Genomic DNA, 13423 nt, shown 5'->3' with positions numbered 1-13423 from the left:
TCTATTCCTTGTACCTTTTTTGGGAAAGGTAGCTTTTAACTCAAGTAAATATATGATTAATGTGGGCTTAAAGTATTTTTATAGTGTATTTCTTCTAAAGTGAATTGTGTTCCAGTAAATTGAAGATAAAAGGACTCAGGAAATATATGGTTTTCCTAATGTGTCCTTTATATGTAAAATTTTTAAAAATAATGATATATTTTTTTAAATTTGGGGGATAACATTTATATGTAGCAACCAAGTTTACATATTGTGTTTCTTTAAATATGAAATTACAGTTACTCCATCAGAGTTTGAAATGAATTAATACTCTGTACTTAGTATATATAGGTTTCTTTACCATTCACCTTTTATGATTATATTTAGATGTTTTGGTAATATTTATTTAAAATGTTAGATTTGACCTGTTGTAGCCTTTCTATAGAACTTCACCTTTCTGATATTCTGTTATGTATCTGATACCTTATTTTAAAATAGGACATGAGGTATATTGGTCAGTATAGTTTTTAATAGTCTTACTTTTTGAAGCTTATGGTTTGCCTAAAAATTTTGTTCTTTAGAAGTTGTAAGTTTTCTGAGTGAATATTTTCATGTCATAAATAAACTTTTACTGCAAGAATTTTCATTCAATAAACAGTGGTTTAAATATTGTAAATTTCTGTGTACAGCACTTTAAGGATTTAATTCGATTACGTCGGACAGCAGAGTGGTCTCGTTCTAATTTAGACACAGAAGTTACAACAACAAAGGAAAGCCCAGAGATAGAACCACTTCCATTTACCCTGGCTCATGAACGTTGTATTTCAGTAGTCCAGAAACTTGTCCTTTTTCTCCTCTCCATGGATTTTACATGCCATGCAGATCTCTTATTATTTGTTTGTAAGGTAAGTAAACGAACAGACATAATTTATAATTATACAGACTTAGTAAGAAAAAGAAATAAGAAAAAATGCAGTTTTTAATTGATTTTTAAGAGAAATAAAAGTGCTTTCACTGGTTTTCCTTTTATGCAGTTTAGTTTTTTTTTTAATGTGCCTTGAAAGGTTTTAAAAATATTTTGGCACTTATTTCTTAGGAGACCTAATGTGTGTGTGTGTGTGTGTGTGTGTGTGTATATATATATATATATATATATATTTTGCGGTACGCGGGCCTCTCACTGTTGTGGCCTCTCTGGTTGCGTAGCACAGGCTCTGGACGCGCAGGCTCAGCGGCCATGGCTGACAGGCCCAGCCGCTCCGCGGCATGTGGGATCTTCCCGGACCGGGGCATGAACCTGTGTCCCCTGCATCGGCAGGCGGACCCCCAACCACTGTGCCACCAGGGAAGCCCCTAATGTATATTTTTAACCTAGTTAAAACTAGATTAATGTAGATTTGAAATGTAAGTAATGTGGGTATGTCTATCTACAGCCTACCTTTTGTCTATTAGGATAGGAAATTATTATTATCAGGATAGGAAATCTACAAACGAGTGTCAGATTATAGCAGTGAAGGGTGTATTAATGCCCTGAAAGCTTTCCTGTAGCATATTCATTGCTTATAGAAATTATTTTAAACTATTCAACTCAGGTTTTTACCTGGATTTTAATATTTGATCCATGAAATTACATTTCTTTTGCATTTACATCAAATAATTATTTTGACATCAAAAGCATATCTCATTGAAAGCAGTTACTTCAATGCTTTATTTTTGGAAAAACATATTTAATTGCTATTTAAGTGTATGATTTTATAAAATGTATTACAGGTTCTTGCACGCATTGCGAATGCCACGAGGCCAACTATACATCTGTGTGAGATTGTGAATGAACCCCAACTGGAAAGACTGCTATTACTCTTGGTTGGAACTGACTTCAATAGAGGAGATATATCTTGGGGTGGTGCTTGGGCTCAATATTCCTTAACTTGTATGCTACAGGATATTTTAGCAGGTTTGTTAGGATTTATTTTTAATAAGGTATGTCAAAATTAGCTTGTTGCTGCTTGACTAATCTTTAAAGGAAACTGTGAGCTCCTCAAAAGTATAAAATGTCTCTTTCATGTATGGCAGTAGCAACCATTTAGAATTACTTTTGCGTTTAATTATGTTGACACTTGTAATAAATGCAAGTTTTTATGGAGGAGTTAGGTTACAGAGTACAGGGATATTGGAGCTAGTCAGCTTCCTTATTAATACCAGCAGTGGGCTGCTTCCTAATTCTTTATGTGCACTTGAGGAAGGTACTCCCTGCTCCTCAGTTTTTTCATCTGTAAAATAAGGATAATAAAAGTATCTTTCTTATGAAGTTATTTTGATGAATAAGTGAGTTAATGTGTGTAAAGTGATTATAATAACTCCTTGTTCATATCGCACATTTTGTATTTGCTATTAGTTAGCATTTGAAGGTAATGCAGTGAGCCCTAGCATTTCCTTGGGTAGGTGTGGACTCATTTGCCTCAGAATCTTTTGTGGTTGGTAGAGTACACATGCTATTCTCAATACTGGATGAAAAACTATGGTTTGGATGTCTGTTTACTAATTACTAAAGCAGTTAGGATGCTCTTCTTACCTGCAGGAGAATTGCTGGCTCCAGTAGCTGCAGAAGCCATGGAGGAAGGAACAGTGAGTGATGATGTAGGTGCAACAGCTGGTGACTCTGATGACGCCCTGCAGCAGTCTTCAGCTCAGTTGCTGGAAACTATAGATGAACCTTTGACACATGATATAACAGGTACATTCTTTAAATTTTTTACTTAAAATATCTGTAGCTCTTTTTTAAGAAAATGAAACATGTTTCAAAATTAAGAATATTAATGAAGTATAAAGTTAAGTTTTATATTAGGTCTTTGGCCTTAGTAACCATATCAGTTATTTTCCTGATAAGTATGTTTTGCTTTGATTCTCTGAATGCATATTAAAATAAAATGGTATCCTTTCACAGGGTCTGTGTTATCTTGATATGGTCTTATTTGGCTATGTTGAAAGAATTACAACCTAGAAAACAGTTAAAGATACACAGTGGTAAAGATAGCAAGGCTCTTGTTCTCTTTTTCTTTTTTCTTTCTTTGTTTTCTGCCTTTTCAAAAACTATAATGTGTATCTTAGCGTGTACAGTCCTTTGTGGTGTACTCCTTACTTTTGAAGACTGTTTTGCAATGCTGTGGTCATTTCATCTGTCTCATTCCTTAATCTTAGATTCTCTCATGATTTTATCCTTTCTGTCTGATAGTCCCTTTATCTGGAGTAGACTTTCTTCTCTAGTTTGCATGATGAACTTCTTATCTAAGATTCCCATAAAGCATGCTCTCCTCCAAGAAGCTTTTTCCATTACCACCAGCAATGCTGGAGACTGCCATCGGTGCTGCCTGCAGCACTGCCTACATTCTAGATTGTCTCTGATAGCACCTATTACGTTGTAGTTGGTTTAATTTCTGTAGTGTACCCTCACCTCTGAACCTCTGTTAATTTGTTGGAGGGTGGACATTTGTTTTATTAATCTTTATATACTCAGACCCTAATACAGGCTAGTATTTTCTTGGCATTCTATAAATATATGTTGAATAATAGAGGGTGGGAAGGGAAGGAAGATAAGAGTTGTAAGGCATAAAAGGCTAGTTAAAAATTTGGAGTCATCTGAGAGCAAAATCATTTCCAATTCATGATAGAAAAATAAGGTGAATAGCAGTCTTAAAACTGAAATCTTTGCTTTTCACTGTAATACCTGGTATTATTTCCTTAACTACTGGATGTAATATAATGAATTACATATTGAGGCAATAAAACGAATAACATTGTTCATTCTAGAAATGGTTAATGATTATTTTTAACAACAAAGTTTATGTAACTTGATTCAACAAGGATTAATCATATGGTCTTTTTCCCTAGGAAGTCACATATTATTGCACTGGTGCTCTTAATTTTGTGTTATAGGGTGATATTTTTGCATACTTACTCTTAATTGTCAGGTATAAAAATTTAGAGATTTTTGTATCAGTAGAAATATATATTATGTATAAGTAAATTAACTTTTTCTGTAATTAAAAGCAATATATTGGTTAAATTTTATGTTATGTACTCCACCAAAAAAAACCACTTTCAATTATTTGAAGGTGCACCTCCTCTTTCCTCTTTGGAAAAAGATAAAGAAATTGATCTTGAGCTACTTCAGGATCTAATGGAAGTTGACATTGATCCTTTAGATATTGATTTGGAAAAGGATCCTCTTGCAGCCAAAGTTTTTAAGGTACGATATAGTAGAGTATTCTTTGCAATTAAAACCTTTCATCTTATACTTCTGGTTTATTAATTACTTAAAAGACGAAAGTATACACCTAATATAACCCATTATTTAGCTTACTCAAAATTAAATTCCTCTAGGTACTATAGTAGATTTTTTATAGAACTAGTGGAATAGTATACGGAGGACTTACATCATTTTATTAATATAGCCACTAACATTATCTTATATGATAATAAGAACCACTAATAAGCATGGGAGGTATGGTTATGGACTGTTGACATTTCAAGCAGCATTTAAGCTTATCCAAGTTGGGTTCATTGCAGAATCTCCTTCTTTGTTAGCTGCTACTTTTTCTAAAGGAGATACCTCCCTAATACTTTATTTTGGTTCATTTTGTGTGTAAGAGATTTTATTAAAGATGTTAATTACCTCTCAGAGTCTAACAAATAAGGTTTTTTTAGATTTTGGGATAAAATGGAGAGAATATTAGGAACCATTCCTTTAATCATTAAGATTATGTTTTAGAAATTTAAAGGGTAAGGAGAACGTTTATTTTGTAGCCCTGTTTGACTTTAGGTAATGTAAATAATATGTCACTCTTCGTGAAGAGGCAAAAATAAACCACAGTTTTTTCCTATTCTTTTAAGCCAATAAGCAGTACATGGTATGACTATTGGGGTGCTGATTATGGCACCTACAATTACAACCCATACATAGGAGGTCTTGGAATTCCTGTAGCAAAGCCACCAGCAAATACAGAGAAGAATGGATCACAGACAGTTAGTGTTTCAGTGTCTCAGGGTAAGTGTGTGTTCATATTTTAAGGCATAAGCTATTCTTAAAACAAGTCCTCAATTTATGTATTCTTTGTCTCCTGAGAATTTGATCCTGAGTGTTTGCTGAGAGGGTTTATTATTGCAGGGGTGCCGTGAGAGTGACTGTCATTCAGAGCTGTGTGTCAGTCAGTTTAGAAGAGCTTCTATTTATGGTCTATTTTTTGTTTCTCAGAATAACACTTTGCAAAATATATTTGTGAGTTGTGTGGGTTTGCTGGTGGTTTTAATTAATTGTGCTTCCTTTTATTTTTATTGTTAATAATAAATTTATATTTTATTTGTAAACAGAATGAAATCACGTTGAGTATTATTTTTGCACTCTTCTAGTCACATAGAGTATATAACTTTTTTTAAAAATAAAATCTTTTCTTAAATTTTGAAACAATCATACATTTACTGAAAAGTTGCAAGTTAATACAGAGAACATTTGTTATCCTGACCCATTTGGGAGTAAGTTGGTAATCTGATGTTTTTTTGTTTTATTTTGTTTGTTTTACAAAGCAGAACATTTCTTCTACATAAACACATCAGGAAGCACATTCCATCAAAATCAGGAAATTAACATTAGTAACTTTAAGACCCCATTCAGGTTTCAGCAGTTATGTCTAAATTATGCCCTTTATGCAGAATGATCCAGTACAAAATTGTGTGTTGCATTTACTGTTGACCCTTGAATAAGGTGGGGGTGGGGGGCCCACTCCCACACAGTTGGAAGTCTGTGTATAACTTTACAGTTGGCCCTCCGTCTCCAAGGTTTTGCATCCATGCATTCAACCAACTATGGATAGTGCGTACATATTTGTTGAAAAAAGTCCATGTATAAGTGGACTCATGTGGCTCAAACTGTGTTGTTCAAGCATCAACCGTAGTTATCATATCTCTTTAGTCTTATTCAGTCTGCCACACTTTGTCAGAGGTAACTTTCATGACCTTGGTGCTTTTGATGATTATAGGACACTTGTTCAGTAGTATGTCCCTCAATTTGGGTTTGTATGCTATTTCCTCACAATTAGATTGTGGTCATGTGTTTTTGGCATAAATATCAAGAAAGTGTACTGCTCAGGTTTTCTTACTGCATCCTATTAGGTGGCTCATGATTTTAATTTGGACCACTGCTGGTGGCATTAAGTTTAATTACTTGATAAAGGAGATGTCTACCAATATTTTCCAGTGAAAAGTTATTCTTTTCCCTTTTGTAAGAAAGTTTTGATGGGTTGGAGTGGCAGAATAATACTTGGAATCTATTCTTTTTTAAAAAAGTTATTATTTTATTCACTTAGTTTTGAATAGACCAGTGGTTTCCTATTTTATTCAGTGGGTTATAATTTGTTATCATTATTTTCTTGTTTTTATTGAGGTAAATTCAAGAGATCATAAAATTTTCCATTTTAGCCTTTTTTTTTTTTTTTTTTTTTTGCGGTATGCGGGCCTCTCACTGTTGTGGCCTCTCCCGTTGTGGAGCACAGGCTCCGGACGCGCAGGCTCAGCGATTGTGGCTCACGGGCCCAGCCGCTCTGCGGCATGTGGGATCCTCCCGGACCGGGGCATGAACCCGTGTCCCCTGCATTGGCAGGTGGAACCTCAACCACTGCACCACCAGAGAAGACCCATTTTAACCATTTTTAAGTGTACAATTCTGTGGCATTAAGTACATTCGCAATGTTGTCATTATTTATTTTGATGTTCGAAATGTCCCTGATTTGACACATGGTATCTCCTTTAATCTGGTCTCTGTCTTTTTGAAATGTCTTCATATTTCTTTGAACACTTCTCTGTTTCCTGGCATAACAAAATGCCCCAGGCTCATCATTTACTTTCCCTTCCCCAGACTGGGAGTTAGCCACTTCATGAATGAAAATGGTATTTCAGAACCTTTTAGTGGAGAAATGTGATTAAGAATTCAAGATTTGAGTGCTAGATAGACTTGCTGTTAATTTTTGGCTGTTCCACACTCTCTCTTGATGGATAAATCTAGGGAGTGTGTACACACATTTGTGTTTATATTTATTTCTATATTTGTCTGTCTATCCGTCTAGAATGCCATGAGTCCACATTGATATATCAGTTAATCTAACAGTAATCTACTCCATAAGCTTCATATTAGTTTTTTCCTTTTCCATATTTCTCTTTTCTCTGATAGTGAGGTACCTGATTCTCATCATTCTTAATTTATTTGCTTCCATTATCATTACTTCACTTACTTGATCTACCTCTCTTTATATATCTACTCTCCCATCTCTAGCCTCCTTTGCACAGATGTTGTTACCTGCTGTAACTCTGATACCCCATGCCAGGTTGTTCTGATGTGAAGATACACTACTCACCCTGTTTTGGGTTCAGATGTCAACATTTTATTGTAGGAAGTAGGACGTGAATAATAATTATCAAATAGGTTTTGTTTTTTCTTTTAATTGCTTTCTGTAGCCCTAGATGCTCGTCTAGAAGTTGGACTTGAACAACAAGCAGAACTTATGTTGAAAATGATGTCAACCCTAGAAGCAGATTCCATTTTACAGGCATTAACAAATACATCTCCTACCTGTGAGTAAAAGTCACCATTCTTAGAGAATTACCATGAACAGTTCATCTCCTGATTATTTTCAGGTGCACTCAGTAAGGATGGATTTTTAAATTCTCCCTTGCTAAGTTAGTAGGAAGTTGAGAAATAAGACAAAGGATTAATAAATCAGGAGAGCAGAGGGGGAACAAATTACCTCCATGTAGTGCTCATAAGTTCAGTCCAAAAACCTGAGTCATGTTTTTGTTATGGTGGTGGTGTGCGGTTAATGAAATTCCTGGGGGAGCCTGCATAGCTAGCTGCCTGGGAGTTCGTTGCATTATATCCAAATTTATGATAAAATGGGTTTCTTAATAGTAACATCTTTATCTTCCTTTAAGACCAAGATGGAAGACTTAGGTAATGAAGATAGCCAAATGGGCCTGATTGAACTACAGAATTGAGAGGATTTACTACCTAATTATTTACAGCAAAAGAAGAAAAACTTTTTGTAGTAAATGACTGGATAGTAAATATTTTAGGCTTTCTGGGGCTATACAGGGTGTGTTGCAGGTCTACTCTGACTTTGCAGCAGGAAAGCAGCTGTAGACAATATATACCTAAATGAATAGGCATGGTTATTAAAGAAACCGTGTTACGGAATCTGGTGGCCTGTCAGATTTGGCCGTTAGGACATGGTTTGCTGACAGTTGATGTTGTTCTAGGCTTGGGTAGATCCCCTTCTGTCAGGTGAGTATAGTTAGATAGCAGCCTGTCTGTCTTAACATAGGAGCTGTGCTGACGTGATGGTGATATTTTTATTTTTCTTAGGCCAAGAAAAATAAAAACATGGTGGGTAATGGTGGTGAGTAAAGCTGTAGAGATACTAGTTAGAACCTAGGAAGCACATCATGTCCTTCTCCTATGAAGTAAAGTTCCCAACCCATTTCAATAGAGAAATTTGGATTTTTAGATCTTCCTATGTTAAATTGAATTCTTTTGGTTTGCATTCTGTATTTCTTGCCTTAGGAAGTATATAAAAAAGGAGAAAAAGAGAAGATTTGTCTAGTGTTCTGTTTCTTGATATATTCTATCTTTTGATTATTTTCCTGTGCAGAACTGTGTTCTCCTTTTAATATAAAACTTTCTAAATATACGAAAAACTCTCTTAACATCCCTTTATTTCTCTGCTCCCCATGAATATATACTCAGTTAGTTTGGTGTGTGTATCCTGGCATCAGAATTTTTGAACACTTCCCAGGCAATTTTAATGTGCTATCAAGGTTGAGAATCAATGGATTAGAGTCTAGGTTATTCTAAAACTACCTTCTCAAGAAATAGGCAGGATTCTTTTTTCTTTCCCTTTTCTCCTCCCTCTTATTAATTAGGAAAAAATTGAAAATAAAAATTTATAGAGAGTAAGGTTCTTCTCCCTTTGTGGACAAGTCCTGTGAATTTGGGAGCTTCTCTTTGTGGTGATTATCTTTTGAACTTTCAAGTAATGTTGTAAAAACAGGTTTTCAAATAATACAATGCTGAACCATTTTAAAGAATGCAATTTTAATTTTTAAAAAAATATACCTTGACTTACCTGTACATATTAATAACTAGTTAACGTTTCTCCTGATACTTTGTGTATAAAATCATAACTGTGTTTAATTTTCAGTATCACAGTCTCCCACTGGAACAGATGATTCGCTTCTAGGGGGTTTACAAGCAGCGAACCAATCCAGCCAGCTCATTGTACAGTTATCATCTGTCCCAATGTTAAATGTTTGTTTCAACAAACTTTTTTCCATGCTTCAAGTCCATCACGTTCAGGTATGACTTCAGGAGAAATTGTGTATTTTTAGACATTATTGCCAGCCTAGAAAAGATGAAAATAAACGGGCAGATCAGTCTTAACCAGAGAGGGATGATTTCTTTGTCATACTCAGATGAAAAAATGTTGGAGATACTTTGATTAACCCAGCTCCTCAGTGATAGGTTATTTATAACTTTTATGATTTTAAGCTTACTGCTTTTGTTCCAACTACATATTATACACACACCTGCATTTAAAGACTTGAATCACGTCTTTTAATTTAGTAAAACATTTATATTAGGTAAATTATAAATTTTAATTCAGTTAAATTTCATTTGATCTAGAATTTTAAGATGTGTTTGCTTGTGAACTGAATTGAAAGTAACCAGAAGAAGTATTTTTCTTTAACATTTATTTTTATTATTTATTTATTTAATTTTATTTTTGGCTGTGTTGGGTCTTAGTTGTGGCACGCGGGATCTTAGCTGAGGCATGCAGGGTCTTTTGTTGTGGCATGCGGGCTCTTCATTGCAGCGCACGGGCTTCTCTCTAGTTGTGGCATAAGGGTTTTCTCTCTCTAGTTGTGACACGCAGGCTCCAGGGTGCATGGGCTCTGTAGTTGTGGCGAGCGGGTTCCAGAACAAGTGGGCTCTGTAGTTTGCAGCATGCAGGCTCTCTAGTTGAGGCACGCAAGCTCAGTAGTTGTGGCGCGTGGGCTTAGTTGCCCCATGGCATGTGGGATCTTAGTTCCCTGACCAGGGATCGAACACGTGTCCCCTGCATTGTAAGGTGGGTTCTTCACCACTGGACCACCAGGGAAGTCCCCAGAAGAAGTATTTAACAGAAAAATTATTTACTCATAATCATAAGGATTCATACATGAGATTTTTGCTTAGATGGTATTTCCTAATAGGTACATTTTCTTTCTGTCAATTTACATTCTTTTTCAGTTGGAATCACTTCTCCAGTTGTGGCTCACATTGAGTCTGAATTCTAGTTCGTCTGGAAACAAAGAAAATGGAGCAGACATTTTTTTATATAATGCTAATCGAATACCTGTCATTTCATTAAATCAAGGTAAGATTTATTAGAAGGAAAGTTATTAACGTAGCATAAACAATCTAAAAAGGTATTGATTAGGTTAACACCTAATCTTTGTCATTAGGGTTGTAATGTTGTAGTGAAAAAAACATTTAAAATACTGACTGTTCTCTTTTGCAGGAAAGAGAACAGAAAACTTATTCTCTGGTCTGTATTATGTCTGTGTATAACACAGACATAAAATCTACAATGTTCTGTTTGTCTTTACATTGTAGTTCCTTAAAGTATTGTCTTGTTCATAGGCTGTTCTTTTGCAACTGGTCTTTTTTAAAAAATGTGAAATACCTCTAGGGAATTGGTAAATTGGAGAAGGATGTCAATTTTTTGTAGAAATTGTGTTCTTTCATTTTTTTTCTTGGCAAATGCAGGAATGTGGGAATAGTGAGACTTGAATAATATCCTTCAACAGGAATAGAACTAGCTTTCAGCTCGGGCTATAGGAATCTATTTAAAGAACAGTAAAAATCATTTATTCCTGATGCTTTCTCTCTAGAGATGTGCATCATGCATGGCCTTCACATGGCCTGTCTGTCAACCTTAGTGACAGCCACACTGGCTTACGGTCCTACTTAACATCCGCATTCTCTCAGCAAGAGCTGGCCCTACTTTAATTATTAGGTTTCCTTCTGTTTCACTGTGTTAATGATTATTATTATAAATTTTACTCCAATCAGTTTTTAAAACTTTTTTATTGTGAGAAACATTAAGCATAAACAAGAGTGAATAGAAGGGTAAAAAAAGTAATTATTTCTTACTGTCATCAGGTATTTTGTGAGTATTCAAATTTCCAATTGTCTAAACTATTACAGAATTTTTTTTGTATATTTGAAATAGATTCCATATAGAGTCTACACATTTTAATTAATTATGTTTCTTAATTCCTCTAATCTGTCTTTTTTTTTTAATCCCCTTGCAAAGTTTGGTTGTTTTGTCTTTCAAGATTCCCTAGGTCCCAATTTTTAGTGATTGTATCTCTATGATGTCCTCTCTACTTTCTATAAATTGGTAATTAGACATGGAGCTTAATTTGATTTGAGTTTTTTTTTTTTTTTTTTTTTTTTTTGTGGTACGCGGGCCTCTCACTCTTGTGGCCTGTCCCGTTGCGGAGCACAGGCCCCGGACGCACAGGCTCAGCAGCCATGGCTCATGGGCCCAGCTGCTCTGCGGCATGTGGGATCTTCCTGGACCGGGGCACGAACCCGTGTCCCCTGCATTGGCAGGTGGACTCTCAACCACAGTGCCACCAGGGAAGCCCAGAGGTTTTTTTTTTAAGGCAGTTTCATAGGTTGTCTTTTTTTATGTTGTTAATAGACACTAATGATTAATGCCTAGAATTAGTAGCAGTTCACAGGAAGTTTTGAAATGAAGATAGTCTAATTTTGTTATTCCTTTTTTATTAACTGAAATACTTCCATAAAGAGAAACTTCCTTTCATGTGCTATCATGTCACCCTTTGGAGATACAGTTTTTATATAGAGCCAGGAAAAATGCTAGAAATTTTCTGTATTTTAAAATTAAATTTAAAAATTAATTGGTTCACAAGTAGTCTATAATCATGACCACTTAGTTTCCTTAGTAAATATCTGTATAAGTTCGTGATTTTAAAGTATTTCTTACGTTTCTGTTACAATCATTATGTTTATTGATGCTGAAATTATGCTGTTTGTGGTCAGTAAGATGATGCTTCATTAGATTCTTTTGGTTTTGTTTTTTGTGAAATACACAACTATATCTTTGTTAGATTTTAATATCATAGGTGTTCCAAACTATATTTCCTGCCTGAGATCTGGAATCAGCCATTCTACACAGTGTTTTAAGGGCAAAAACTGGGCACTGTATTATGTTTGTTTATTTTTAATAACTTTTGGCTTCTCCACCTGCCACATGTGCTTCTTATTTAGGCCTTGCAGGTGACTTAGTTATTGTTTTAGTTTGTGCTTTTTCTGTGAAGTTACATTGGTTTTGAACGGTCAACCCCATCCCTGTCTTTCCAATATGCCCTATTATTTTCAATTTTTGGCTTTGCAGAATGTGAGGATTTTTAGTAAAGCACAAATTGTGTTACAGTAGAAATGCCTGTAGTTTGGAAAGGACAACAAATGTATAGTGATGACATGTTATTTTATTTGTCATGGGATGAGCTTTAACCTTAGATATAAAATGTTATTGACTCTCTAATGCTTTAGTTATGTTTAATGGGGAACTTTTATTTATATGTTTTGAGGACACAAGGTAGTGAATTGATTTAAAAAAATAATGTCATGTTTTACAATTTATTCTTTTTGTTTTAATTCTTAGTAAACATTTGCTTTTTCTGAGTTAAAATTTCCCCTTTCTCTTTTCTACGTAGCATCAATAACTAGCTTTCTCACGGTGTTAGCGTGGTATCCCAATACTTTGCTCCGGACATGGTGCCTTGTTCTTCATAGTCTAACACTCATGACAAACATGCAACTTAATCGTAAGTCCAAATATTTATTCCTTTAAATCTCTGACATATACTTTATTATTCTTGCTATGAGATTCTTGAAAAAGATTTTTTCAAGAAGTGATATAGTTGTGAAGATGATTAAATTCTTTATTTGCATATGTCTCTTCTGAATTTGTTCTTTTTGTTGTTGTTCTTAATGTATCTTGCCCTTTGTGCTTCTTTACTTTGATTATATACTCTCATCTATCTACAGTTACAAGATCAAATTATATTTTTACCTTCTAAAAACTTTTACTAGTTTTTAAAAATTGATTACTCTTAGAGTACAAAGTCAAGTATTTAATGTTAGTCTATGTCTTGTGTTGGTTATTTATTCTTTTTAAAGTAACTTAGCAGTTAAAAATGATTTATTCATTATAATATTCATGAACGTATATGACTAGGTTCCTCGGTGTATGCTTTTCACATCTAAAACCTACATTCACTGAACCTAATCGCTTCTTCTCAGATTCTAAAGTCCTATTAGTTTCCT

General features: G+C 34.6%; 1 protein-coding gene across 6 annotated transcripts in view; it reads left to right on the top strand.

Annotated features, from left to right (window-relative positions):
* The window catches only part of BIRC6 (baculoviral IAP repeat containing 6), a 239505-nt gene that overhangs the window by 105520 nt on the left and 120562 nt on the right, over positions 1 to 13423 (top strand). For all 6 annotated transcript variants that reach the window (XR_004482481.2, XM_033425249.2, XM_049696304.1 and 3 more), the window contains 9 exons: positions 669 to 884; positions 1750 to 1933; positions 2558 to 2713; positions 4092 to 4225; positions 4870 to 5023; positions 7483 to 7599; positions 9222 to 9376; positions 10310 to 10436; positions 12811 to 12921. Coding sequence is in view for 5 of the 6 variants with exons in the window: in XM_033425249.2 (XP_033281140.1) it covers positions 669 to 884; positions 1750 to 1933; positions 2558 to 2713; positions 4092 to 4225; positions 4870 to 5023; positions 7483 to 7599; positions 9222 to 9376; positions 10310 to 10436; positions 12811 to 12921 (1354 nt within the window). In the remaining variant the exon portion in view is untranslated. The remainder of the gene's footprint in view (positions 1 to 668; positions 885 to 1749; positions 1934 to 2557; positions 2714 to 4091; positions 4226 to 4869; positions 5024 to 7482; positions 7600 to 9221; positions 9377 to 10309; positions 10437 to 12810; positions 12922 to 13423) is intronic.

Source organism: Orcinus orca, chromosome 13, assembly GCF_937001465.1.
Source record: "Orcinus orca chromosome 13, mOrcOrc1.1, whole genome shotgun sequence".
Taxonomy (NCBI): Eukaryota; Metazoa; Chordata; class Mammalia; order Artiodactyla; family Delphinidae; genus Orcinus; species Orcinus orca.
Note: the sequence above shows the minus strand (reverse complement) of the source record. Positions and strands in the feature narration are given on the sequence as shown.